The 26,515-nt window shown below is 49.1% G+C and overlaps 12 protein-coding genes across 12 annotated transcripts; 7 read left to right on the top strand and 5 right to left on the bottom strand.

Annotated features, from left to right (window-relative positions):
- Positions 1-210: 210 nt before the first annotated feature.
- On the bottom strand, positions 211-2,156 carry CNBM0120 (hypothetical protein; the record flags this gene model as incomplete). Its single annotated transcript, XM_767182.1, has 4 exons — positions 211-407; positions 518-719; positions 800-1,489; positions 1,560-2,156. The coding sequence occupies 4 exons, from the start codon at positions 2,154-2,156 to the stop codon at positions 211-213; spliced, it is 1,686 nt and encodes a 561-aa protein (XP_772275.1).
- Positions 2,157-2,818: 662 nt separating this feature from the next.
- CNBM0110 (hypothetical protein) lies at positions 2,819-4,479 on the bottom strand (the record flags this gene model as incomplete). Its single annotated transcript, XM_767181.1, has 8 exons — positions 2,819-3,162; positions 3,237-3,280; positions 3,348-3,536; positions 3,609-3,727; positions 3,788-3,913; positions 3,979-4,004; positions 4,067-4,103; positions 4,159-4,479. 8 exons carry the CDS (start codon positions 4,477-4,479, stop codon positions 2,819-2,821), a joined length of 1,206 nt encoding a protein of 401 aa, XP_772274.1.
- An 849-nt stretch (positions 4,480-5,328) lies between these two features.
- CNBM0100 (hypothetical protein) lies at positions 5,329-5,868 on the top strand (the record flags this gene model as incomplete). Its single annotated transcript, XM_767180.1, has 2 exons — positions 5,329-5,694; positions 5,782-5,868. 2 exons carry the CDS (start codon positions 5,329-5,331, stop codon positions 5,866-5,868), a joined length of 453 nt encoding a protein of 150 aa, XP_772273.1.
- Positions 5,869-6,432: 564 nt separating this feature from the next.
- On the bottom strand, positions 6,433-7,582 carry CNBM0090 (hypothetical protein; the record flags this gene model as incomplete). The annotated part of the gene is made up of 6 exons (XM_767179.1): positions 6,433-6,544; positions 6,615-6,808; positions 7,007-7,097; positions 7,270-7,415; positions 7,481-7,512; positions 7,561-7,582. 6 exons carry the CDS (start codon positions 7,580-7,582, stop codon positions 6,433-6,435), a joined length of 597 nt encoding a protein of 198 aa, XP_772272.1.
- A 260-nt stretch (positions 7,583-7,842) lies between these two features.
- CNBM0080 (hypothetical protein) lies at positions 7,843-8,661 on the top strand (the record flags this gene model as incomplete). Its single annotated transcript, XM_767178.1, has 3 exons — positions 7,843-7,978; positions 8,029-8,335; positions 8,577-8,661. 3 exons carry the CDS (start codon positions 7,843-7,845, stop codon positions 8,659-8,661), a joined length of 528 nt encoding a protein of 175 aa, XP_772271.1.
- A 180-nt stretch (positions 8,662-8,841) lies between these two features.
- CNBM0070 (hypothetical protein) lies at positions 8,842-9,156 on the top strand (the record flags this gene model as incomplete). Its single annotated transcript, XM_767177.1, has 1 exon — positions 8,842-9,156. One exon carries the CDS (start codon positions 8,842-8,844, stop codon positions 9,154-9,156), a length of 315 nt encoding a protein of 104 aa, XP_772270.1.
- Positions 9,157-9,669: 513 nt separating this feature from the next.
- CNBM0060 (hypothetical protein) lies at positions 9,670-12,719 on the bottom strand (the record flags this gene model as incomplete). The annotated part of the gene is made up of 10 exons (XM_767176.1): positions 9,670-9,900; positions 9,969-10,391; positions 10,484-10,597; positions 10,669-10,743; positions 10,839-11,151; positions 11,218-11,361; positions 11,439-11,546; positions 11,606-11,730; positions 11,791-12,554; positions 12,611-12,719. 10 exons carry the CDS (start codon positions 12,717-12,719, stop codon positions 9,670-9,672), a joined length of 2,406 nt encoding a protein of 801 aa, XP_772269.1.
- Positions 12,720-14,512: 1,793 nt separating this feature from the next.
- CNBM0050 (hypothetical protein) lies at positions 14,513-16,699 on the top strand (the record flags this gene model as incomplete). Its single annotated transcript, XM_767175.1, has 11 exons — positions 14,513-14,565; positions 14,643-14,678; positions 14,747-14,757; positions 14,812-14,845; positions 14,910-15,161; positions 15,213-15,275; positions 15,342-15,424; positions 15,486-15,601; positions 15,655-15,735; positions 15,791-15,878; positions 15,954-16,699. The coding sequence occupies 11 exons, from the start codon at positions 14,513-14,515 to the stop codon at positions 16,697-16,699; spliced, it is 1,563 nt and encodes a 520-aa protein (XP_772268.1).
- Positions 16,700-17,447: 748 nt separating this feature from the next.
- CNBM0040 (hypothetical protein) lies at positions 17,448-19,712 on the bottom strand (the record flags this gene model as incomplete). Its single annotated transcript, XM_767174.1, has 13 exons — positions 17,448-17,612; positions 17,669-17,720; positions 17,763-17,826; positions 17,876-17,965; positions 18,007-18,299; positions 18,351-18,405; positions 18,448-18,832; positions 18,876-19,016; positions 19,079-19,146; positions 19,197-19,321; positions 19,368-19,430; positions 19,470-19,587; positions 19,637-19,712. 13 exons carry the CDS (start codon positions 19,710-19,712, stop codon positions 17,448-17,450), a joined length of 1,695 nt encoding a protein of 564 aa, XP_772267.1.
- Positions 19,713-20,991: 1,279 nt separating this feature from the next.
- On the top strand, positions 20,992-21,979 carry CNBM0030 (hypothetical protein; the record flags this gene model as incomplete). The annotated part of the gene is made up of 4 exons (XM_767173.1): positions 20,992-21,194; positions 21,249-21,299; positions 21,582-21,730; positions 21,777-21,979. 4 exons carry the CDS (start codon positions 20,992-20,994, stop codon positions 21,977-21,979), a joined length of 606 nt encoding a protein of 201 aa, XP_772266.1.
- A 587-nt stretch (positions 21,980-22,566) lies between these two features.
- On the top strand, positions 22,567-24,656 carry CNBM0020 (hypothetical protein; the record flags this gene model as incomplete). Its single annotated transcript, XM_767172.1, has 12 exons — positions 22,567-22,719; positions 22,801-22,854; positions 22,952-23,166; positions 23,231-23,368; positions 23,425-23,479; positions 23,533-23,634; positions 23,690-23,760; positions 23,801-24,008; positions 24,077-24,109; positions 24,163-24,243; positions 24,300-24,396; positions 24,460-24,656. 12 exons carry the CDS (start codon positions 22,567-22,569, stop codon positions 24,654-24,656), a joined length of 1,404 nt encoding a protein of 467 aa, XP_772265.1.
- Positions 24,657-25,474: 818 nt separating this feature from the next.
- CNBM0010 (hypothetical protein) lies at positions 25,475-25,891 on the top strand (the record flags this gene model as incomplete). The annotated part of the gene is made up of 3 exons (XM_767171.1): positions 25,475-25,536; positions 25,593-25,686; positions 25,757-25,891. 3 exons carry the CDS (start codon positions 25,475-25,477, stop codon positions 25,889-25,891), a joined length of 291 nt encoding a protein of 96 aa, XP_772264.1.
- Positions 25,892-26,515: the final 624 nt, after the last annotated feature.

The following is a 26,515-nucleotide window of genomic DNA, read 5'->3' as shown; positions in this document are numbered from 1 at the left end:
GGGGTATCAAAAAATTTCGCATATCACCATAACATCATAAAACACACAATCTGTTGTAACATATATAGCATCATTCACTTTGCACAGAGCATTTGACTCACGTCACGTAAGTCGTCAAAACGGCATATCTCATGCAGGGTATAAACACAATACGAATCTATTAGCCTGGCATTAACCTTTATCCTTATATGCTATCTTCCGATTCACGGCTCATCTCTTCGCTCTCTCCAGCGCTTCCTTTAAACCCTTCACTTCCGCAACTTGTTCTTGCCTTATCCCGCCATCGCTCTGCTTTGCGGACAGGGGACAGACGTCCATCTCCGCCCACTCTGCCCAAAGTTTATCGACACCTGCTATAGGGGTTGGGTGGTCGATGGCAAGGAGGTAAAGGGCATCGTAGCCGCCCGCTAGAAACAAATCGAAGCATGAGCATGTGTGCTGTTATACGATGGGGCTGAGGGCCCTGGGAATAAAGTTTTGGGAGTCGGGTTGGGACGAGAGGGGATTTAGGACGTACCACCTGGAACGCCACCGCCTACAACACCCTTGACTTGTCCGCATGCATCCAGCAATCTCGTTTGTTCTTTTGGTTCGATGGGTACGCCCGAGAGGTCGGACATTTCACGCAACAGAGCGCGGATGGACGAGAGGGAGAGGGCGAGGCGGTGGAGGAGATGGAGTGTGCGTGAAGGGCTCGGGGTTGTAGGGAGGTTCAAAAGCTACAACAGGACGGTTCAAAGTCAGTGACGGGGAATGGAAGAATGTGAGGGAGAGAGGGAGAGGAGATTTGCGGACGTACCTCGTCCGATGTGAGCTCTGAGGCGGCCATCATGGTTTTTTCATAATCAATCTCATTTTCTGCGCCAACCATATCGTTCAGCACCTCACCCAAGGCCCTGTTCGCATTATCCAGCCTCGCCCACACTTCATCGGCCTTTTCCCTATCGTTATTTCTCCACTTGAGGACGGAGGAGACAAAGGATGGCGTGTCAGTACCGCACGAAACGTCGGCGAGTAAGAGACGCAAATGTTTGGGGAGTCGGAAAGGGATAGATTTGTTATCCCATTTGCTCGGGTGGAGTGCATCGAGGAGGAGGGGCGATGTTGAGCCGGGAGAGGGTCGAGGTCGGGAGAATGGGGCAAGGGACATGAGCGGCGTGAGGATGGATGGGGAGAAACGGGTGTAGAGGTGGGAACCGTAGACGGCAGAGGAAACGTCGAAACCTGATCCAACTTTACCCTGCGCTTGGCAGTGCGCCAGCTGAGCGACAGAGTGAATGACAGCCTTGTCGTCATCTGCGATACTGCCCTCTGGAGAGGAATGGGTGATATGGAGGTGGGAGAGCAAAGATCCGACGAGGGAAGTGACTAGCGCGGCAGAGGAGCCGAGGCCGGTTTTGTTGGTTGCGGGGATTGGGCGGGGAAGAGGGGTGAATGGCGGGAGATGGGGAAGGGATGATATCCGGGTTGGGAGGGATAGCGATGTGAGCTGATGGGATACAGGTCTGTCAGGTCCGAAGCCGTATTATCCCATTAACAAGAAAATATATCATACGCACCTGCTCGCGTTGAGAGTAAAAGTCATTGTCCGCAAAGACGACCACGTCCAAACCGTCCCCACCATCCCCACCACCTTTTATCCGCTTCATCAACTCGTCCAATGCTGTTTCCTCATCCCCAACGTGGGCCAAGATGGATTCGTAAACATACTCGAGCACTTTGCAAAGCGTGATAAAGATGAATTTGTTTTTACCCGCCTGCTCTTCATTGGTCTGCTCTAGTTTAAGATATAAAGTCCCATCTCCACCTTCTTCACCGTCTTCACCGTCCTCACCGGCGGAAGCAGAAGCAGAAGCAGAAGGTTTTGAGATGCAGTAGACCCATGTCGAAGCGTCGGAAGGGAATTGGCCGGCGCGTACCGAGATGGTCGCTTTATTTTGACAAGTGTCTGTGTCAATGTCGTTGTTGGTATCGGCATCGATGCTTGGCGTGCTGGACGTTGCGCGGCTTGACGTTGCGCGGCTCGAGACACAAGAGTAGAATCTGCTAGAAGTGCCGATGACTAGACCAGAGTAGTGTGTGTCGAGGACAAGGTATCCTCCTGCGATGAGTACCTTGCCAGGGGAGGATACCACTGTCGTCGTTCCTGTCGTCATTCTTTTTGGGATACGCAGAGGTGTTGTATCGAGTTCGCCTTGGGGGACTCGATTGGAACGACGGAAAGGGACGAAAGCAAAAACAGGATCGGACGATGGGAGGTGGATGTTCCACGTCACGGCTTATTTTGTGTCATCTCGGACTGCTTTTCAAAGTGGTGCGTGCGTGTGAAGACAAGATGGCAGGGGTTTTATCATCCATCATCACCATTTCACCATGTATTAGGGGTTAATGTCGGATCGCGGCAACCAGGAAGCCACGTAAATGATTTCAGAGAAAAGATCAAGGCGATTCAGGATGTATAACGTCAAATTTGGATGATCGATCTCGTCTTACCGCGCACCACATCAATGCAACGAAACGAACCGAAGCGGAAAAAAAGGACGACGAGAGCAAGTGCCACCACAAGGTTTTAAAAAGAAGAAATAGTCCATGAGAAATTCATAAGAAGACGACACGTTCAGAAATCATCCGGGGCTCGAAAAAGACGTGATTAGCTATGTACATCAAGTATTGATTTATTTTAAATGGTTCCAAAGTTTCTGGGGTTTAGATGCGAGAGAAATGCTACGCTTGGCTGAACGCGGGATAGATTCGACTAGGAAAGTCGGGGAGGTAGTTGGCTTGGGCTTGTCAAAAGGTCTTTTCTTTTTCTTCAAATTTAAAGCAAGACGGCAGCACCAAACAGCATTCCGACAGCTGCAACACCCATGACGACGATTCCTTGTCCGTGGACGGTGGAAGCCTTGGTTGCGGCAGAGGACGAGCCGGAGGAATCGACGGCTGTTGCACCGGTTGACGCGCTGCCCGTGTTGGAGCTGGAAGAGCTGCCAGCGGACGAGCCAGAAGAGCCGGAAGCAGAAGAAGAAGAAGTTGGGGAAGAGGTGGAGATACCGGGAGGAGGGGACTGGGAGGTGGTGCCGACAGAGGCGACGGCGACGGTGGAGCCACCGGAGAGGGTGGAAGGGGTGGCTGTTACTTGCCAGTTGGCCGTGTCGATGCCGTCTGCGTGTGTCAAGGAGTGAGGGGAAGATGTTAGCGTGGAGGGTGGATTGGAAGGGCAAGGGGCATGGACGTACTAGAGATGGTAGAGTAGGTATAGCAGTTGGATGTCGCCGGGTAGCTAATCGCCGATTGGCATCAGCTTGATCGAAAGCGATAGGTGAGACTTAAAAAGTATGAAAACTCACAAAGCAACACTACTGGGCGTAACTGTTTGTCCTACAGTAAACATGTCGGTCGTTTCGGCGTTGGACCAAGTACCGGTGTATCGCTGTCGGAAAGTCGAGGTCGATCCGTTGGCCTGGGGGTAGAGACCGGGTGGGGCGGCAGGTTCACCGTCGCAGGATGTGAAAGAGTTGTTGGTGTTGTAAAAGCCGCTGTGATGCGCGAGAAGAGACGAATAGCGTTAGCAGAGGCCGGCAGGTATGGGAGGAGAGAAATACACGTACTCGATAGCCATGACAAACGCACAACCCATGATATCAAGTTCATGCTCGCACTGCAATGCGGCAGTCACGTTTGAAGTTTCGGCTGTACAGATACGGAGACAGAACTGGTCGTACGAGATCTATCGATTGATTTCGCCATTAGATTGGAAAGGAGAAAGAGACAGAGACGAGCGACTTACAAAGCTCATCCATTCCTCGTAAAACACGTCGGTTCCCTCGACGTTGGAAGTGGCGTTGCCGCCAATTGGGTTTCCGAGGTTTTCAGCGCCATGGGGGTCTAGTTCACCGCCAGAGTCGCCGTCCGGCTTTGGGCGGATGTCAGCTTCTCGTCTTGTCTCCTCACATCTCTGCAGTGTAGAACGCGACGTACAATACCGATCTTGGTCGCGTCCCAGACTGGAATGGGTCAAAGCGCATCAGTGTCAGATTGTTCGGCCGACAGAAAAGAGACGACTTACAGCCCCAGATCTGGACGTACAGCGAGGTCTTGACAAACTACCCGTCGATGGTTAGCGTTCGATCGGGAGAAAAGGGAGAAAAGTCGACCCACGTGGGCAGCAGAAACAACCCCGTCTGGGATGATCCTGGCGTTATTCCTCGGCTTGGTACAGTACGCGACCACTTCCGGCTCGATATTCCCTATCAGATTAGTGCTCACCGCCGAGATATTGCGGGGACCCCAGAGACAAAAGTCGTCGGGGCCGTTGAGGGAGATGAGGCGCGACTCGGAGCTCTGGTTGACATAGGAGCCGATGGGGGCGAACTCGGGGGTGTCGGGGTTCGTGGCGCCGTTGGGGCCGGTGGCAGTCACCTGCGCCCGTGCGAGGGGGGCGAGGGCGAGGAGGGCAGGGAGGAAGGAGAGGGGGAGCATGGTGGTGGCGGGTGGAAAGGGCGGGTGGAAAGGGCTGGTGGGGGGGACGGGGGAGGGGAAGGGGGAAAAGGGGCGGGGCGAGTCTTATATACGGGCGCGACCGCCAAGTATAAGCCGCCTTGGCAGGGCAAATGCGGAAACCAGCGAGGCGGGTACCCATCTCGATCGGAAACCCCACGGCGAGCTGCAGCGGAGGCGGTGTCTCGTGCTGCTCACGTGGCGGGTGCAGCGGCCACGTGCCAGCCATCACGCACACACTCTCTGCATGCCTCGGTGCACATCTCCTCTACCCAGCAACCTGTACCCGGCAACACAAAACGCACGCCAAGAACTTCAGCCGCCGCCGCACTTTAACCCGCACAAACACACCCCCTCGCGTTACGTAATGCCACCCACTTACATAACACCCCCGCCGCCCGCCGGCCGGGACACGCAACGACATTTTGCCAGCCCTCGCTTTTCTCGACACGCTTTTCAGCCATAGCCCCTGCGCAATGCCCGTCCCGCTCGCCAGAATACGCCCTGTGTCGTTGGCCCGTGTCCGTGGCGCAACAGCCATACACCCCGCTCTCCTGCGCCCTACTGCCATCCACCTCTCCCGATCGTTTATCCTCCCCTTGACCGCTACGCTCTCCTTGCGCTCGTTTCTTTCCTACCCCGCACATCTTTAACGCCAACCTCCAAGCGTCCTCTCAACGAAATACCACGAGCTCTGGCTCTGACCAGAAGAGACACGAGAGTGAGTCTGGACCCGAACACGAACCTGAACACGAACCCGGAGCCGAACCAAAATCAGCCTATGCAAGATTCAAAGCCCTCACCAGGAAATACGGCTCGTGGGCCGTCGGCATGTACTTTTTCCTCTCCACCATCGACTTTTCCCTCTGTTTCCTGCTCGTCCATTCGCTCGGCGCGGAGCGGATCGCCCCGCTGATGGATTCGGCGAAAGCGTTCTATCGGTCAAAGAGGTACGGGGTCGAGGAAGCGGAGAGGATGAGGGTCGAGGATGAGCGGGAGAGGGAGGAGGAGATGGCCGCTGAAAAGAAGGAGGGCAAGCAGGCCAAGAGCGGATGGTTTGGAAAGACGTTTTGGGCAGAAGCAGTGTTGGCGTACACGATACATAAAACGGCGTTGTTACCTATTAGAGCAGGGTTGACCGTCGCGTGGACGCCAAAGTTTGTGGGCTGGTTGACCAAAAGGGGATGGGTTGGCAAGGTGGGTTTTTTTTTTTTTTTTTTTTTTTTTGGTCTTACTTTTTTTTTTTCGTTGTAAGCTGACGTTTTTCGGTTCGTGACATAATAGGGCGGCTTAACGCGCGCAGCATCGCATGGGAGGGAAAAAGTGAGGGGCGCTTCAGATAGGATGAAGGTAAAGGTCAAGAGGCCGTAAAAGGTGCAGTTTTGGCAGCAAAACTGGGATGTATCTGGGCGAGGGCGAGTGCCAATGGGCGAGTGGGCGAATGGGCGAGTGCCAATGGGCGAGTCGAAACATCAGCATTTCATAGAGCACAATGATACAATGTCAAACCTTGACACGGGAGCCGGAAATGAAGCAACTAGGGCAGGATGGTCAAAACGGACAAAGCGCAACCCACTAACCGCCACGAGATTAGATCATAGACCACGGAGTAAGAGGGGGGGATAAAAATACAGTGCTTGCATGGGAAAAGGTAAAAACTTGATCAATCGATGAATCTAAAAAGATGCTAAAAAAAGAAAAATTCAACGACTATTCCGTATGACAGTGATCGTTGCTTGGTTTTTGTGGTCAACTCGGGGGCAGTTCCTTTTTTCCTTTCCTCTTGGTGATACCTTCTTTTCAACCTTTCCGCCTCATCTTTGTTCTTCCCTATGACCCCCCCGCCCCGCCGGCCGATCCATCTAAATCTAAATGTCTCTCGCATGCTGTGCCCTCGCGCCCTACTAGACAAACGCCTCGTTTAAAAGCGGTCGCTCAGAGAATCAAACACTGCTGTTTCTTCTTCTTCTTCTCCCTCGCGTCCCTTGTAGAAGGACTGAGTACCGCACGGATCGCTTCGTCGAATACGTTTTTCAAGCCTTTTTGTCTGTTTATTTATTTTCCAACAAGAGTTACCGTTAGCGGAAAGAAGAAGAAGAGAAAGGCAACAAACGCACGTCCGACTGGAAGCCTCCAAATACCTAACAGCCCCAATCTCCCTCGCGCATCTGACACCCATCTCAAACCCGATCGGTTGGAAACGGCGTTCTTTCAGCCGTGAGAGGGTGACGGGGTCGTCCCGGAGATCGAGTTTGGTGCCGATGAGAAGGATGGGAGTCGTTGGAGCGTGGTGGCGGATTTCGGGGATCCACTGTAGGTGGGCAAGGGAGTGTTAGCGTGGGCAGCGCGGGGGAAAGCACGAGAAAGATTTACTTTCTATTTTCCAAGACGTTTTTTTTTACGAGGCAATGGACGGCAAAAGCGGGAAAATGGTCAGCTCAAGTCAAGACGGTTCCAGACGCGTACGATTCCTCCAGAATCCATAAAATCCAAGACTCCAATGACTTACCGTTTTGACATTTTCGAAACTTGGTGGAGAGACGATTGAGAAGCAGACGAGGAATACATCGGTCTGTGGGTAGGATAGTGGTCTTAGCCGGCTGTTTCAAGTGGTGGGAAAGGTGGAATGGGGGGTGATGTCAGCCACTTTTTGTTCACGCGTCACACATCAAGGAGATGAAGAAAGGGACGTAAAGAAAGACAGTGCGAAAGAAGGGATAAATAATAGGTGCAAAAGCAGAAGAAGAGAAGAAGAGAGACGGGAAAACGCACTCATAGTCTTCCTGCCCGGCAGTATCCCATAATCCCAGACTGACCGGCCGACCATCAACGAGTACGCTGGCAGAGTAGTTGTCAAACACAGTCGGGACGTATTCCCCGGGGAATGAGTTGGTGGTGTATGAAATCAAGAGACATGTCTATCCACGCCGTCGCTGCGGTTAGTATGGCGTAGCGAATTGAGAGGGATGGGATGATAATGTACCTTTCCGACGGCGCCGTCACCGACGACGACGCCTGGGTGGGACAGTCAGCGCCGAGCGGCGGGAGAAAGGAACGACGTACATTTGATACTCTGCATGGCCATCCTGGGCTGTTGCGCTGTGCCGCGAATCCGGTTCGGGGCTGTTTTCAAGCAGTCGAGGGGGAGTGTGGGATCCCCTTGTACGCGTCGAAATGAGTGTGCACAGACACCCGCGACGCGTACAATCCGCGGAACCAAATCTCAGTGCCGCCGCCACACCGCAAGGCGCCGCGTAACGCCGTGGTAAGTGATTCGGCCTATCAGCGGTGATGGATCTCTCATCCCACATACTCCTCGTACTCGTCTCTCGGGAAATCGTAGAAATGTCACTCAGGCCTCTCTTCCGACACGCCACCACCCTCAATGCCGCCAGGGGTATCGCCACCTCGGCACCCAGGAGAGCAGCCCACAGCGACCACCACGGCGCCGAGGACCAGAGTGACGCTTATACCAACGAGTGTAGGTCGACGTTGCTCCCGGCAGTGTGCGATAGCTCATCACTCTGTTAGCCTTCTTCACACCTTCCTGGCGCAACGCATTCATCATCCTCACCGCCTCGATCCTCATCTACCCTTACCTCCCTTCCCCTTCCGACAAGCCCGCATCCCCTTCTCTCGATCCTGAAGCGTTCGCGGCCGCCCGCAAGGATGAGACGCTTCCAGCGTTGACGAGATGGTTTGCCAAGCAGACGGAAAAGGCCGAAGTGTGGTCACAGAGGAATGAGAAGCATTTGGAGTTGACAAAGGAGGCCGCGGAGACCAAGTTGTTGTTCCAGGAGGGAGAGAGGCCAAAGGTGTTGAGGATGAGGTATCCCAAGTGAGTTTGTGAGCGAAAGCGAGTGGTAGATGGGGTGGGCGGGTGATTGCATCGGCGGACCGATTACCAGCGAGTGATAGGAAGTGCGGGTGGATGGGTGTGCAGGGAGATATTGCAGAAAGGCACAATCAGGGAAACGAAATGGAAGAGGGAGCGAGAGAAAAAAAGAGACAGACCCACCCCAGCAACGCGACCAGACATGGTGAAAAAGCAGAATGACAACTAACGTTTTCCTGCGTAGCTCATTCGAACAAGCATCCCCCCACTCTATCGCCGTCGGTTCCCAAGCCGATTTGTCTGATTTGAAGGTCCGACCTGCTCAATAAGACGACACTCATTCTTCTCCTAATCCCGCCCTTTATCGTAATCTCCCCCACAATCTTTCAACCCATTCATCCCTATCTTCAAGCGGATTAACCGCGAGATAACCCTCAAAATCTTTTCAATACGGTGCCAAGAAAAGAAATGTAGAAAGTGTAGAATTTTGCGTTTTGGACATCAGGGGAATGGTGCCGAGGGTATGCATACAGATCAGACAACGGAGAGCAAAGATCACGACCAATTGCGTATGGATCATCTGGAGAGTACCGGATAAACTGATGAGATGCGCAATCGGATCGGCAAGATGTTGGGAAATGTGGCAATTACGTCTTGGACTGAAGACGAACGTGAGAGTGAGAATTGAGCGAGACTCGGAAATGATTGGGAATAAAACCTGGAGTAAGCGAGATGTCCTTGAGACAGTCGGTTTTTCACCATTGAAATTCGAGTCAAGACGTGAAAAGATGCTCGAAAACCTAACACTGGCAGATTTTTTATAGCAAATTGCAAAGCATATGAAATAGCATCTATGGCCTAATTCATTGGAAAGGAATATGAACCACAAAAGGATGCTCAGTTGGACTCACCTTGACGTATGTATACAGCTTGATGGATGAAAGATACGGATGGAGATAATCAGTTATAGGGAAAGCTTATTAAACACAAGGGATGAATGGAGAACTCGCTAGGCGGTGATGATTTTGTTCGTCAACTCTGATAGCTATTCTGTTTCAAGAGATTGGAGAAAAACGGACGAGAAGAGTTCCGTTATGTTTTTCGCCAGGTTTTCGCTCAGGGAAGTAAAACAACAGGGTTAAGATACCTCCAGGCCAAGTCAATCGCGAATGGATTCTACCACGTTTTAGATTCGTCTATAGATCCTTATATAATTTCTAATCCTTATCTCTAACCAAAAGCAGCAAAGTAAAATGCGAGACCTGATTTAAAAAATACAACTATCAAAACGAAACACTTGCTACGACTGTTACAGCCCTTCTATGCCCTCGAAACCGCTACGTTTCCAACTCATCATGCCCACTTCCTGGCAAGAACGCCCATATAGTCCCGGCTATCATCAGCGCCGTACTGGCGATTACCAATACCCAGTGTATCGCATTCGTAAATTTCTCGCTGGCCCATTTTGACATGGGTTGCGAGCGGGCAGTCGGTAGGAATGTGAGCGAATGGGGCGACGGGGGACAAGTTGGAAGGAGAGTGGGGGACAGGCGGATGTAGAATAGGAGCTTTTTAAAGACAAAAGTTAGTTTTGAGTTCCGGAGGGAGGATGGTGAAAACGCAGATGAGGACGTACAGGCAAGATGATACAAATCATAAATGCGGAGAAACTTCCCAAAAAGGCCATCACACGTCCGAAACCCGGCAAGACTACAGCGACACCCACACAGAGAGCGGTAATGACCACTCGCGACACCATTCGCAGCCATCTCTTCTTGCGTTCTTTAGAGACATATTGCTCGAAGGCGACTATCTGAGATTGGGACTGAGGAAAGGGGCGAGAGTTGGATGGAGAGGTGAGGGCAGACGGTCGACGGGATGTGCGGGGATCGTTGTGAGTAGAGAAAGATGACCGATCGCGACGTTTGGGAAAATTAACTTGGCTTGTCTCTGGTGCACCCGACCCGAGCGCTGATTCGAGTCCACCATCAAAGGGAGAGAAGAGGGACGGTGGTGGAGAAGGGGATATCCTAAGTATTCCTTCGATTGTCAGATTGAGCTGCAAGAGAGAGCTATCCATTAGCGTTTGATCCCATACTAATGGAGCCTAGCTCTCAAGAAAAGGCGAACATAAAATAAATTAACACTCACAGGACGAGAGGAAAGCCCAAATTTTGTAAGGGGGTTGATGACAATCATCCATAGAGCCACAATATTGAGTATTCGAGGGTAATGATACTTCTCTCGCATCAGGTCTTTCGTAACCTAGGTAATTTTGCAACATCTCATCAGCCTAGGGAACCATCCGGGAAAAAATGAGAGCTGGAGGGACATACTTCGTCAGATACGGTCTCACCGAACATAAGATACCCAGCGGCACCTGCTGTGAAAGATATGCCAGTTGCTATCGCCTGTGTCAAATCCCGAGTCAGAAAACGAAAAAAAGTTTGTTATATGGTCACACCGAGTTTGAGAGAGGATAGGAAGAGACAATAGCGAAACTTACAAACGCCCAATTAACGATCCCATCAAATTTCTCTGGCCGCTTCATGTCCCTCGCCAAACTGGGCATCACTGCGTGGCCTCCAAAACCGGCTAGAATAAGCCCTATCCCACCCAACCAGTTACCACGGGACCATTCAGGAGAAAGGCTGGTCGGTGAGGGGTGGAGAAGAGAGCCCGTCGAAGCCGATGAGGGCTCAGGGGAAGGCAGAATACCGTCGACGAGAAGAACTATGATGAGGAAAAAGGAGGAGATTGAGGAAAGGAGAGAAGGGAGTGACAGAAGACGGAGAGGAAGCAGAACAGTGGGCACGATACTGTCAATCAAAAGGGCGTTAGCAAACCAAGGGTGTGAACACTGGTGAAAACTCGGTGGAGCGTACATGAAGAAACCAACGAGCTTCCAGACATTTGATGGTATTGAAGGGTAGAGAACGTTGAGTGTGTCTCCGAAAAGAAGAACTAGGGCAACACTAGAGCCTGTTGTCAGTATACCATCATTACAAGACGAGACGATGAAATGTACCCTAATGCAAAGAGCTCCATGCAGAATCTACCCTGTAATCAGCATAATCATTCAGTGATTGATATGACCGCCACTTACAATAGATTTATACCCGCACCCGCCCAACTGCCGAAAGCTCGCAGACCAATGTCTGTATATCCCATCATTCTTCCGTCGGCTCTGATCAGTCTCGCCAGTAGCTTCGCCCTATGACGAGCCTCATGATTAGTGTTCCGGTAAAGTTAGTAGATGAGAACAAAATATACGTATAGCAAGTCAACCACCCGAAGCCGAGAAGCATGATCGTACCTCCTATCCATCCGGCATATGCGAAAGCAAGTGGAAGGGAGAGGAGACCTATACCAACTAGTACTGCCGTCGCGTTGAACAGCTGGAGATAGAACAAGCGGGTTTTAGTGTGGGAGAGAGAGATAGAGAGGATCAGACTTACGGTTTGTCCTTCTGTGCTCTGGCCATCTTCGCTTCGCTTTCTTCTATTTGACTTTCGTCTTATCTCCTTTTGCGACTGTATCGAAGCATACCCTTCTGTCGGCCGACCATCCAGCAAAGGCCGATTCTCTGCACTCTTGCCTTTGCCATGGTATTGTGGGGATGAAGATACTAGAGCAGCAGATTCTCTAATCTCCATCGGGTTCGAATCACCCCTAGTATGACTGTTCCATCGCTTGGATGTACGTGGATTAGATGATGGTCCCGCCTCTGTACAGAATGAAGTGTCGAGCGATCCGGGATGTGGAAGAACGGGTGCAAGTCGGGGAGATGGCATAGCAGCCAAAAAGAGCCCTTGAATCGGCCCGATACCATCTGGAAGGAGTGTGTTTACTTTGGCGCCTTGGTTCACCGACGGTTGAAGTTGGGAAATGGGTGATATAGGCACAGAGTCGGAGTGGAAGAACGCCGGTTCGTCGGATGATCGTCTCGTAATGTGCGAGTCTTGTCCAAGCTCTTCTTGCGTGCTACCATCTTCATTTCCTTCAGAAATAGCGCCAGCCATTTTCAGATCTTCCAATCTGCCACTTAAATCTCTACCTTCAAACTGCTCCTCTCCAGTTCTCTCTATCCCGTCGTAGATATCGTTGTAATTTTGATCCTCATCGTAGTCATCAACATCAAATTGATCGCCTCGAAATGAACTGTCGTCTAGGAAAGAGGGAGCTGATCGTGATCCATAATGCATTTGCTGTGACCGAGAATCTATTCGCTATTTATTAGCATATCGCCGCGTACCGAGAACAAATTTCGATACGTACAACTGAAAACAAGTTCCAATGAGCTCTGCATGACATGTCCCTTCTTCTTTGACTCGTGCTTCAGGCCAAGGTTAGGAACCGGTACACCCTTTCCTTGAGGTGGGGACATAGTACTTTGGCGGAGCGGCTATGGGCGGGGTGTGAATTGTAATGAGCAGGAAATGAAGTAGAACGACGGAACAAAGGAGATTGATTGCTCGCTGGCCGTTTCTAGGCGGCATAGGCCACCCGCGATAAGCGCATGAATGATAAAAAAGATACACCAGGAACGTCACGACGAGATATTGATCGCTCATCCGTCTTAAAGTGACGAACGATCAACAAACGAACGATACATGTTTTATTTTCGATTGCTCGCTTCGCAAAACCGATTTCGTTGTTCGTCTTATAACGACGAAAACCTATTTGATGAGGAAGGCCGGTCATCTTCTTAAGAACTTCTCAACAATCTCATTCTGAACATGGGCTTGTAGCTTGATGTTTGAATCTTCCAACAAATTCTATTGGTGGGTCAGGTTTTTATGTTCGTTTCGTCTTCAAGATCAAGTTGTGCGCCCTGTGCAGGCCAGCTAGTTCCCTTTTGGAAAGCTTGGGCAAGGATCAGTGCCAAGACTACATGATCATGAATACGAGACTCCAATTTCAAGCTGGCACAAATCAATGAAAAACAAGCCGGGAAGGGCACATTATTAGCATCACTGTCAGGTATGTTGATTGAGCGAGAAGATGGGAGCCTAAGGTACGGAATTCTGAGAGAGATCGTTTGTGGCGTGGTGGGATCGGAGTACACATAAGTTGAAATGAAATATGACTCTCTAGAGCTTTTGGAGAGTGATGTAAATGCTTTGGTGATGGTTACTTTTTGCAGGGCGTGTGAGTTCCATTCTTTGAGTGGGTAGCTAAGCGTTTTCTCAGCGAACATCATCGTTGCCGGCACTTCCGGTCCAAGTCTCCTCACTTTCTGTACTGAATGAATGTTCTTCCCATTTATTCACCCCACACCCTATGTCATCTTATTTTGACAGAAAATGAAATCTGGTCTCAGTTCGGTGCTAAGAGAAGCTATGGATTTGAGATAACGATGATATGGACAAAGCTTTGACAGGAAAGACCGAGAGGGCGGCGGCGAAAGCGGCGTTGCATTTGGTCGATAACCTATATCGTAAGGTGCTTTAGCATAGAAGTATGCATAAAGCAGAAACAGAGAGATAATATATCATTGTGATTGCTATGCCTGCGTCTTGTTGGTGAAGCTTGTGTGGGATGATGGTCATAGAACAAACGCCCCCGGGCGCTCGACAGAGGCCCGCCACTCTCGCTATCTGATGACATTTGTCTTCTTTGAAGGATCGAAAAGGAAAGAAGCCCCTTCTCGGAGATGCACTTTTTCGATTCGATTTTCAAGTCTTCTCGTCGACATTCAGCTAGACTCTTTTCACTGATTAATTTAAAGTAAATATAAGATCAGCGGAGGACTCGCTAGGGGCGAAAGGGGAGGGTGGTGGCGCTTCTTAACGAATGTTTATTGACTCTGAATAAGTAAGTAATTGCATTCAACGCTATGCTAGAGAAACCACCTGCTAGCTGTAACCAACTATATGGAATTAACGCAAAGTGTGTTCTATAGGGCACTTTTTATGCATATTTAGATGTGCAAAAAAGCGTGGTATTTTAAGAAAGTACGTGAGGTCCAAATTACGATTGGGCGATTTTTAGATTGTTTGTCTTTTTTTTTTTACGCCTCGAGCGAGGGCGCCATCTTCGCGCGAGCTTGTCTGTTATCGGTCAATCGCGTTCATCTCACTCAATTCCAGTCCCATCTCAGCGTCCACTACTTCTTTCGCCACTCCTTGCCTCTTGCTAAACTATACCCCGCCATCACGAATTTATCACCGATATACTATGTCACCATCCAAACGAGCTCGCGATCTTGCGCCTTTGTCTTGGGAAGCCCCGTGAGTCTTTTGAGCTTCGTTTGCCTTTGAGCTACTGTCGCACAGGCTTTGACTGACAGAAGACCACCGGTATGTAGTTCTGAAGAGGAATATAAGAGCTTAAGACGGTACAAGTAAGTTGCCAATATAAACTCTGGTATGTTGTTATGTTACGTTTACCGTATTAACGGTTGCGTTTTAGGTCATTTCTGAGTGGGTTATTGACGCTTGCATCCATCAAAATACGCACTGATCAGTAACCAACAGTGCCCCCGAACATCTCTTACTATCTTGGAGATTTGTTAGTATTGCTATCTCGCATATAACGGCCGTGAAAGTTTGCTGATATTAATCCATCCACGTAGTGTTTGGCTCGCTCATGAACACTCACGACCACCCATTCCGGAATCGCCTCCTCGTAAAAAATCACGCGCTTCTCATGCAGCCGAATCAGCGGTTGAAAAAGAAGAAGAATATGATGACGAGGAGGAGGAGGAGGAAGTTGATGAGACTGAAGAGGAGAAGCAGAGAAGGGAGGCCGACGCGATGTGGAAGGCCGGATACTGGATAGGGAGGATTGTGGAGATTAGGGCAAGGGATAAGACTTACGTTTGGATGTAAGTAACTGGTTTGGGCTGATTGATGCTGACGGATTTTGGCGATGACAGGAAGGTCAGATGGATGTGCCGAACAGTAAAAGAGCTTAGAGAATCGGATGTGAAGACCGGACTGTACGTTTTGTCTACCTCATCGACCTATCCAAATCTCCAATCGCTAAGCTTGCAGTACCGTATTAGACCAAAAGGCAAAGTTGGTGGTCGTGAGATCTTTATGCTTGGTCGAGAGTTTGACGCGGTCCAGCCTGTCGGCACTGTCGAATGTGGGTCATTCCGTCTGCCTTGCTTTCTTACATCCGGCACTCATCGTGAAATTTCCCATAGCTCACGCTCCTGTGACTCTCTATGATGAATCCAATCCCATGCAGGAGCCTTTTGACAACAATACCATCTTCTATCGAAGTGAAGCTCGCACCCCCAGCCTCGAGGAATCTGCTGTTGTGAGATTTACCTTTGGCTGTGATACTTCATATGCTGACGATTTTTGTGCTAGATCCAAGCCAAACTGAACCCCGCGAAAGCAAGCTCCAAAAGAGCTCGTCAATCTGACATCTCTCGTTCAAGACATCTTTTCGTACGTGTGAATCTCTGTTTGAGCACTTGATGAGTTATTGATGGACCTATCAAAGCAATATCAACCACCTACATGCTACTGTACGGAACCCTATCTCCCTATAACCGACCGCCCAGAACCTATGGCTCTTTGTCCCAACCCTGGTAAGGACTCCTTTTTCGTCTCTCTCCCCCATATAAGACTTGTCTTTGAATCCGTCACTGATTGTGTGTATTTAGGGTGTCTTAAATGGTTTCATCTCGGCTGTCTCGACTGGCGTGGAGGCGACTATCGCCGTCCCCTCACCCCTTTTTCCATTTCATATATCCGCTCTTCTGGCCTCCAACTACTTCCTCTAGCAGATTACACATCGTCTCCCGAAGTCCAATCCGACGTCATCCGGCCCCTTACGCCTGGAAAACCATTTTGGGAAGTCGTTAACGGCACTCCTACACCGAAAGAAATTGAGAAATTGAGAGAAGAAGGATTGGCAGAATGTCAGAATGAGTATGCAAAACGGGATGACCAGGAGAGCGATAAGGTCAGGCAGGAGAAGGAAGGGGTTCTGAGTTTTGCGGAGCTTCAGGCGTGGGCTGGACAGGTGGATGAGCAGATCCCGGAAGTTATTCAACAAGCAGCCATCGCTCCTATTCTACGAGGCGAGAAAGCTGGAGTAGTTGGCAATGCCCGAAAAGTCCTCGGAGCCCGGCAAATCATCTGCAATGCCATCAATCTCTCACTATATTCGTCCTCAGCCAACTCTGTCATCAATATCAAGGTAGAAAGCGATAGCGAAAGGAATGGCGGTGGTGATACAAAGGAAAAAGCAGTGGATGTGACAGCCAAGGTCGCTGGAGCGGATGAATCGCATCCGAGTATCCTACAAATGGTGGAGGAATGGCTGTTGACGCATGGAGATGATCTGGATGAGAGCGAGGCGAGGACTGTCATATGGAGGTGCCCCAGCTGCTCGAGGTTCCTATAAAAGAAGATAGTACATTCGAAGACGAGTTTGGAATGGTATTTCGGGGGTAGAAAGTGAATGGGACGATGGATGTCCATTTCTTGGGTTTTAAGGTATGGAAGTATAGGAATTTTTAGCCTAGAATCGTAGCATAAGCGGTATGTAAACCCATCTTGGTGCATGTATTGAACTGTTTTCATTTTCGCGTGCCTTATGGATTCCATCGTCTCTCCCTCAAATAGTGTGCCTGTTATGACTCGTTCCACGATCTTCGGCCATGAAGACGAGAAGAGAAGATTGGAGGCCGTAGTTTAACTAACCAATGAAGTATTGTATGGTATATCTCTTGACTCTGTCTGTTGGTGTTTAGTACATGGCCCTAAGGAAGATCAGGCAAGGGTAAGTACTAATTATGTACTTTTCGACGACATGAGAATGGGCAAAAAGAGTCCAAGGAGTCACGACGTTTCGCAAGTAACTAGCCCACGAGAATTACTAGAGACTGAAACAGGAACAGCTAATTCTGACAGAGGGCACCAGTGCTCCAATCTTCTGAAAGACATCACAGTCCCGAGATTCTGGGCTGCTAATGGCAAAAGTAAAGCTCCTTAACCTGTAACTTCCCATTTGGCATTGCTCATTAGCTGACTTCTGCCGCGGCAATGGGCAAGATCGCTTTCGACGTTCGGAAGTTTAACCTGGCTTCCTGCGCGTGTCACAAACACCTAATCCCACCACATTGCATGCACTTGACATCTTACAAGTCTCCTTACCTCCCGATAGTCGGCGCGGTGGGCCTGGCCTGGCCGGCAGGACCACCAAGACCTTTACTCCCCTCCTGCTTAGTTGTTTCGCGACGTTCTTCCGAATCGCCCTCTTCGAAGGTCGCTTCTGCAATAAACGGCGATCTCGAACGGAGATATCTGCCTTTGAACTGAAAGGCGGCGCGAATCAACAAATGCTCGTGCAATACCACTGATCGATACTCACGAAGAGGAGGATAGGAACGCCCGAAAGTGCCAAAGCCAGGAAGCCGAGTAAGCTGGCCAAATGATCAGCGCGTGGTTCACACCCATTCGCTTACCTTCCCGCCCACTGGAAGCCCAGATTGTTAAAGAGGTCCTGGCTGGCAAGGGGTAGGAAAGCGCCTGGATATTGAAGTCAGTGGTAGTTCTTTTTGGTTGATTGGAGACCTACCAAATGAATTTCGACCCAAAGATGCCGCAGAGAGCGCAGAACTTGCATATTTTTCATACGCATCAGTGAGGTACATCACGGTGGCCATGTCTGCCAAGGCATCAGCGTGGGTTTGATAGAGCAGAACTTACAAATAGCATAGATGCCTAAACCGATAAAACCGATAGCTATGGTAGGTACAATCCAATGGATGTTCGGGTAGCTGGTCCAGCCATACCAGAACAACGCGCCGGCGAAAAGCAAACTGCCGGGGATGGAGAAGTACAATCTGGCCTCAGGTATGGGCTTACCCTCGGTCTCCTTGTTGTGGTGGGCGGATCGGAGGTACAATTTGTCCTGGTAAGGGTTGATGATCGTGCCGATGATCGCGCCGACAGAAAGGGCGAGTTGGACCAGTGAACTTTGGAACGTATTGAAGCCGTAGCTGGGCGTGTGTAAGCCAGGTAGCAGCGGCCACATCCCTCACCGCACTCACTTCGCACTGAAAGTCTGCGGGATGCTCGACTGAAAGAGGAATAGCAGTCCCCATGCTAAAGTACACGTTAGCAAAGCTCGGTTCTACCACAACTCACCAAACGAAACCCATAAGGTGAAGGAAAAGACGGCGAATTCTGTGAAAAGCATTTTTGTTGGACGTTTAAACGAGATTAAGACCATCGTGGAGACCTTTTCACTCTCGAGCTCTGCTTTGGCATAGGCCTGACGACCCGTCTCCTTCCTAATACGTTTCGCTCTTTTGGCGAGGATTACGTCGCCCCTTGTCTCGCGAAGGATGAACCAAAAGACTGGGAGAAGAGCACCGTCAAAAATTAATTGTATCCAGTAGATCCAGTGCCAGTTGATTGTTGTCTCGTTGGTCTGAATTGCGCCTCCGATGAACGGTCCCAGGGCGATGCCAACGACGGACGTCATACCGAAGATGGACATGGGGACGCTTCGTTCGGCAGGGCCTTTCCACTGGAGATTGAGTCAGTTAACGGTGAGAGCAACGCCAACTTACGATATCCGCGATTGTCCCCCCGACAATATTGATCGAAACTGAGCTAGCGCCACCACCAAAGAACCTCGTGGTGACCATGGTCGCAAAATTGGTGCCCACGCCGGACGGCACAAGGAAGATCAAGAAGATGATATAAGAGATCTGCAGAGGTGTGAGGTTTGTCATTTGTGAGGTTTATCATTGACCAAAAAGAAAGCACGCACAAAATACCCCGGCATCCGACCAGAGTTCTCAGTGAGCGGGACGAACAGCAGGGGAAAAACGGCGGCTCCTAACAAATGATATTAGCGAGACCAGCCCCTTTGGCCTCTCTTGACTCACCTACGTTCCAGCTAGCCGTAGCCCATGTCAACCATGGAAAGTTGTCTTGATTGATCCCAAAATCCTGTTCCATGTATGAATTCCCAGCGCTATACGAGCCCGCTGGCAGACCCGTGAGAATGGAACTATTCCCCTCGAGTCAGCGTGACGTTTCTCAAATGTCTTACTCACATGAAGCATGTTGTGATAGTAATCAACCATTTGTAACTCCTTGACCAGTTGAACCTGCCCCAACTATTAAACATGGCAACTCATGTAAAGGAGTCAACTGACGGATTATCAGGATCGTCCGGGCCATCCCAATCTACGATTTCACGTCCTTTTTCATCTGTAGGGTACTGTGCGCATCTCGTTGTCTCCGTGGTATTGCTCTCAGCTTCGTGAGGGCTATCTGTGAGGTGTAAGCAGGTCTTCTTGCGCGCTGAAGAGAGCATCCGTACCAGCGTGTGGAGGCGACTGCTGTTGGTTATGCCCCTTCTCGACATCGGCCAGTCGTTGTGATTGCTTGCCGTTCATTTGACCGGTTGATATGTAATGACGAGTTAGCTTTCAATAGGTGTTAAGAAGGTTATGAAGATGTGCATCTTTATCATTACTTACACATTTTGACCGCGAACAAAATGGTAATCCATTCCTCGAATATCGAAGATCTACGTTGCCGCCGGTAATGTCGGATGACGTCAGGAAAATGTGGGGCCAGACGACACACATCCCGAGAACTACGTCGTCGTAGACCGATCTATCAAGGCGGAAGACATGATGCGACATTTGAGTACTGCTGCCTTTTTTTGCGAACTCCACCGACCTCCATCTCATCATCCTTCAGATTAACGGAAGTCAGGTAAATGCTACGTCGTTTTCATCTATGACCATCAACCAATTGTTGGCTTGGCGATTCTGTCACATGTTTTGTAACCACTGTCGTTGCTATGGTTTTGGTGGGAGCTTTTTGCGTCACCTTTGGAGGAACACGAGCCGCTGAGCCCAGTCCACAGCATCACTTGGATTGGCAGCTTTCGTGTTTCTCATATTTAGTCACCATCAATCCATCGTAGCATGCTGTATTGATACAAAGCAGCATTTAACGGCTAATTTCGACAATGTCCTTACGACGTCTTAATTATTGACACCATGCAAAGACAGAATAGGTACATATGCGAAACCCACAGGTGTAAGTTTAATGCGCTTTGACGATGACGCCTTTGCTTTCAATGATCATTCCATTAGGCCGTACTGTATACCTTTTGACTGCTGACTGTTGATCTAAATGTACAGACGTGTAATCTTACACGTTCTCGAGCGTGGACTGCGATCGCGGATGCATCCATGAGTTCGTCTTGTATGTGCGTATAATACCATCGACATGCTCGTATTCGTGACACTTGCTGATGTCGTTATCAACCTAGTTTATTATTCATTTCTTATTTCTTTCTCTTCGCCAGCCGCTTGGTCTTCTCCACAGTCATCTCGAGGAAGGTCTTGATATATAATAAAGCGTGCGGTGTATGGGGATGTTGGCTGTAAGTTTAGGCTTTGCGCATCCGGTTACTGCCTGCTGATGTAGTGCGGCAACCTGGCTTTCCATTTACTCTCATCTTCGCCAGTTACCACGACCTCTTTTTTCGGATACCTACATCCGAGAGAAGGAAAGATGCGAGGAAAACGTGCGGGATTATGAGTGGGACTCGGATGTAAGGACTTTCAACTTGCATGCTTTTCCACCATCCGCTGACGTTGTACAGCAGGTCGGCTTCTCAACTGTTCCCCTCCGCTCGCCCATGTTGTATATGATATCATGTCGTCCTTCTCATATTTGCGATCAGGAGGAGTTGAAGTGATGATGCCGGATCAGAGGCTGGTGGAGCAGGAACGAAAGAGAAGGGAAGTGCGCTCAGAGGGACCGCCGCTCAACATTCGTGAACCAATGTCCGATGAGGAGAAAGCGATGAGTGGTCCAAATTATCAAGCAATTGCAGGGCAATACATGGGATCTAAGACGTAAGTGCTTTCGACCTAAACGCTTTTCTCGCATCTGCTGATGCTGTATACAAGCCTAATTGCGATATACTATCTTTGTCTTGCGAACTGCTCCAGTCGTATAATGTTTCAACGCCGCTTACACTTCCTTGAGATTCTATCCTTATACCTAGCTTCAATCTTTCCATCAGGCGATTAATTCTCATTGACGATGCCCGGAAATGAGAGTGGCTCTGAGGATGACTTTCTGAGTATTATGTTCCGTGAGTTGGGAGCGACCTGCGCTTCCCTGTGTCTTTTTATTGTGGCTGATGTCTCTCCCAACAAACTGCGTGTCCTCTTTCTCAATGATTAGCTTCCAGCTCGTCTCGCAATGACTTGTTCAATCATAAACTGTTCAGTTTATAGACGGCTAGATATGTTCTCAAAACGTCTCACATCTGCCCACCCCTTTCGACATTATCCCTCACGATTTCACATCAAAGGTCAGCCACTGTCCACCTTTCTCCTCAGTTACTTGGATCTTAAACATTCGCCTATGGTCGTTTCTACCATTCGTCTAGATCATCCGGCGAGGATTTATTTGGGTTCTACTCTACTAAGGAGAAACGATGAATCAGTTTTGCGAACGACACAACATGACAAGCGCCATCATTAACCATGCAAGCATAAAAACATTGTGTCTATTGGGTTCTGCTGATGTAAGAAGGGCCGCTTTCAGGCTGATGGATGACCTATTGAAACACATCATCGATAATTCCAGTCTGGTCGCCTCAGTCGGAATGAGTTCAAAGTGGGCAGGATGATTTTTAAGGAATAGGCTGCCAGATCGCATCTGCATGCATTGGTATTGAATATACGGCTGGGAATAGGATTGGGTTGAAACTGGATAAGTAATTAGTTATCTTAAATATTAGTCAATCGATGAAATCGATGATGAATTTTACGTATGGTGCCCAAACCCGGATCTTCTTGAATGGTCTCCCCGTAAATGGTAGAATGGTAATCTCTGGCGGGCGAGAAGTTACATGGGTGGGTAACCTCTCTGTAATCTCTGTAACATCTAACATCTCCGTAATCTCCTCCTCTTTAGCCACCTTTTGATCCCAGTACGCTTGCAAATACGGGTAACCACCCGGCCGTACTACCGCTTTCGTTGGTGGGCCACAGTCGCGAATAACGTCGCAACCGCGAAAGGTAGAATTACATAAGAGAAACCGCTCGGGGCCCCGACACGGGGGGGACTCGATGGTTCCCGACGCTGTTGGACATTATAAATTTGTGTAACAGTGACTTGCCGTGGCCAATCATCAAATCATACGCTGTGCACTGCTAATATCTAGTCTGTATCTAGCCTTAGTATTACCACAGCCATAACGATACTGGCTGGATCATGAAACAATTGAGTGAGACGCCTGGGGTGGAGTCCACGTCTTTCGACTTGGACTATGAGGACCTGTCTTATACGCGACAGCGTGAGAGGAAGTTTTTATGGAAACTGGACGTGTGTCTCATTTCATGGGCATGGCTAGCTTATCTTATCAAGGTAAGTTTGTGACCTTCTCCATATATTATCGTTGGATCATCGAAGGTATGACAGTGGACGGGAAGGCTGATGGAGATGTAGCAAATCGACTCATCAAACTACAAGACCGCTTACGTTTCGGGGATGAAAGAGGATGTGAGTGAGAAGATTCCACGAAAATGTCCGCTGAAGGTAAACTTGTTAGATGAAACTGGATGCCAATGAGCTTAATTATCTCAACACCTACTTTAAGATAGGATATGCCATATTCCTCCTTCCTTCCCAAATTATCTTGACACGTGTCAGACCTTCTCTCTGGCTTCCGCCACTCGAGCTCTTATGGGGCGTGATGACAGGCTTAATGGCTGCAGCGCACAACGTGAAGGGGATGTACGCACTTCGATTCCTCATCGGCGCATTTGAGGCCTCATCATATCCCGGCATCGTGAGCGTTCTATGTAACTGGTAGTAGGTCTCAGTCCATACACAATTCGTGGCGAGGGAGGCGACACATCAGCTGACAGTGATACAGTACACCTTCGGAGCTCGCAACAAGGATAGCGTTGTTTGGCACGTCTTATCCCGCGGCATCGATGTTTGTCTCATTCATGCAGGTCGCAATTCAGTCGACCCTTAACGGAACGCGTGGCATTTCTGGGTGGAGATGGCTGTTAGTAGCTCAGCATTTATTTCATAATGCTTGGCTGGCTGACTACATATTCCAAGGTTTATTTTCAACGCCATCATGACTATCCTCGTTGCCGTCGCTGGCTTTTTCCTCGTACGCCATTCCAAATTTTCAATGTCAAAAATAACACCACTGATCTCAAACAGGTACCAGATTCTCCCGGGACGACCAAAGCTTATTGGATGTCAGAGGAAGACAATCGGATATCTGCTGCACGTATGGCAAGAGTTCACAAGCAGCCGCCAACTGTAAGTGTCTACCCCGATCTAGCGGCAATAAACTGAAAAATCGAAACATTACTAGAGATTGACCAAGGCTATTCTGAAGAAAACATTCACCGGTTGGCCTCTTTACATCTTCTTCGGAGCGTATGCGTACGTATCATCGACGCAGTTGACTGCGCTAACCTCTCAGTTTTGCAGCCTGGGCTGCAGATGCGAACTCATGGTTCATGCTCTGGCTTAAAGCTTTGACTCATCCTGACGGGTCCAAGCGTTTCACCATTCAGGAGATCAATGCGATTCCCATTGGTGGCTTTGCGCTGATGCTCGTCTTGATGCTGATCTTCGCATGGCTCAGCTCGAGAACGGGGTGGAGAGCTACCTGGGTCTCTGTGCAAAATGTAAGTTTCGACTTCTCGCCGACATGCTTTTCCCCTGTCCCCTGTTCTGATGTTATGTAACCCAATAGATTCTTTTCCTCATCGGCTGTATTATACTTTCTGTGAGTTTGAGTCACATCGTGGGCCATTCCTAGAACACAAACTTATGGTTTAGGTTTGGCCTGAGGGAGTCCCAATCAAAATGGCCGGCTTTTTTTTAACTTACACAGCAAATGCTATCTCGCCAATCCTCGTCGTGAGATCAAATCAACCATTCTCGCTGCAGGCAAGTTTGCTGAGGAACATTTTTAGGCTTGGATGGCAGACATGTGCCCCATTCCAGAGGAGCGAGCCATAATCATTGGCGTTACCGTTAGTCTCGTTTACGCCATGGACAGCTGGATGAATCGTGGGTCCCAAATCAAATACAGAACGCAAGCAAGCTGATACACAGCAGTGTTCATATACCCAGCAAGTCAAGCGCCAAAATATAAGGTCGGTTACAAGGCAGCAGCCGCCTTTACCATTGCGAGCATTATCTTCACAGGGATTTTCAAAATGCTCGAGGCAAGAGACAAGAGATTGTCAGCTGCCACAGTTGCAGAGAGCTCAATTTCACCACAACGCGGTCGAGAACTGGAATTTCAAGACATTGAGGAGGAGAAGTGAGTACATATTCAACGATAGATCGGTTGAACTGTATTCCGAAAATCGACCAATCCTTCGAGTACCTCTCATGGGACTTTGGATGCTATAGAATCTCTTTGTTTAAATTTTATTTGAAGCTTTCGCTTACGAATAATGTATATGATATTTACATTTTAATGCAAAGGTTATGAGGTTGAGATTATTAACTACACGGCGACTCAAAACTGAGATCGGACTTGAGATACGTCGGCCCTGAATCAGACTGATACCATTTAATAGCTAAGTATACATTTGTACTCATTAGCAATTACCAATCAGTAGTCCTGATGCGTATATCTTCAGGAACCCGTCTTTCATTCGTTGGATGTCTGCTCATGATACCGTCCGTAAAATCTAATAGCAATGAAGCGACATCAAACTACTCCGTCACAAATCCTCAATCTCTAAATAACAGCCGAAGGAGGGAATCATGGGCATGGTGTGCCCGATTAGTATTCGCGGCGCGTTGGAGATCTGGTTTGCCGAATCAGCGGACAGGACGGACAAATGCATTAGCCCTTAATGTATAATTATATTGATGGTTATGCCAATGTGATCCGATCACGGTCGGTGTATAGCCAGAGCGCATGAAGGTCGATGCCAATTGGATCCGATCACAGTGATGAAAATTCCATCGTCATAAAAAAGTTAAATATCTTCTCATTTAAACTGTTTAAATACCCTCGGGTGCAACATATATTTATTTTCATACATCTATCCAAGTTACACACATATACACGCACAATGGCACCATTCATTCTCAATTGGGGTAACATTTCCATCGGCGGCACCCTTTGCCCATGACCTTCTCGTCGACCCGGCCTCTCGCAACACCAAGGGCGTCAACCACAGGATTGTTGCTGTCGGCTCCTGCTCCGTCCAGTCTGCTCAAGCATTCATTGGCAAAGTCAAGGAAAGCCCTGAGGAGAAACCATGGGCTTGGGGAGTGAAAAATGGTGTTCTCGACGGTGTCAAGGCGAGAGGCACTTACAAAGAAGTGTATAACGATCCTGTACGTAATCTCGGCTCATCTTAAATGTTTTGTTTGATAAGGCGTATTGACGTACTTGCCTCATAAGTAGGATGTCACAGCCGCCTACGTAGGCACCCCGCATGTCTTCCACCACCGTAACGCAAAAGACGCTCTGTTGGCTGGTAAAGACGTCCTCCTCGAAAAGCCTGCTTGTCCCGAGGTTGAAGAGTTTTGGACGAGTTGATCAAGATTGCAAAGGAGACGAAGCTTTTATTTATGGAGTGCGTCATCCGTCTCCTTCTCTCTTTGTTCTCCCTCGTCTTTTCCTTCACAAGCATATGTGCTGATGGGTAACGACGCAGAGCTGTGTTGACCCGATTCCAGCCTATCGCCTATGCGGTCGAAGAGTGATCAAGTCCGGTATTCTCGGTAAATCCAAGCGTTTTTTTGCCGGTTTCTCCATGGACTGGAACTTGGACGGTACTCCCCCCGTCCCGTCACACTATTTCAGCCTCACCCGACTCTAGCCGAATAGTCTCTCTCCTTCTTCCCTCCCTCTCTCTCCTCTCCGCGCCCCAAAACTACTTCCCTTTCTTCCTCTCGTCCTCCTCCTTCTCTTCCTCCTACCCCCGTTCCTCTGTATCCTTACAAGAATGGCTTGTAACTTGTCTCAGGAACAAGTCTGACATGTAACTTGAATCCAGTTTTTTTTCTACCTTCTCCTGCGCCTAATCACCATTTACAATGAGGTAAGCAAAAGATGGGCAGAGACAAGATGAAGATACACGAAGAACGGAAGGTAAATACGAAATAATAATGTGGTTGCGCAAAAATAATAACAGGTTACGTATCATCTTGACTACTTGTC

Source organism: Cryptococcus neoformans, chromosome 13, assembly GCF_000149385.1.
Source record: "Cryptococcus neoformans var. neoformans B-3501A chromosome 13, whole genome shotgun sequence".
Lineage (NCBI taxonomy): Eukaryota > Fungi > Basidiomycota > Tremellomycetes > Tremellales > Cryptococcaceae > Cryptococcus > Cryptococcus deneoformans.
This window is presented reverse-complemented; position numbering and strand designations above follow the sequence as displayed.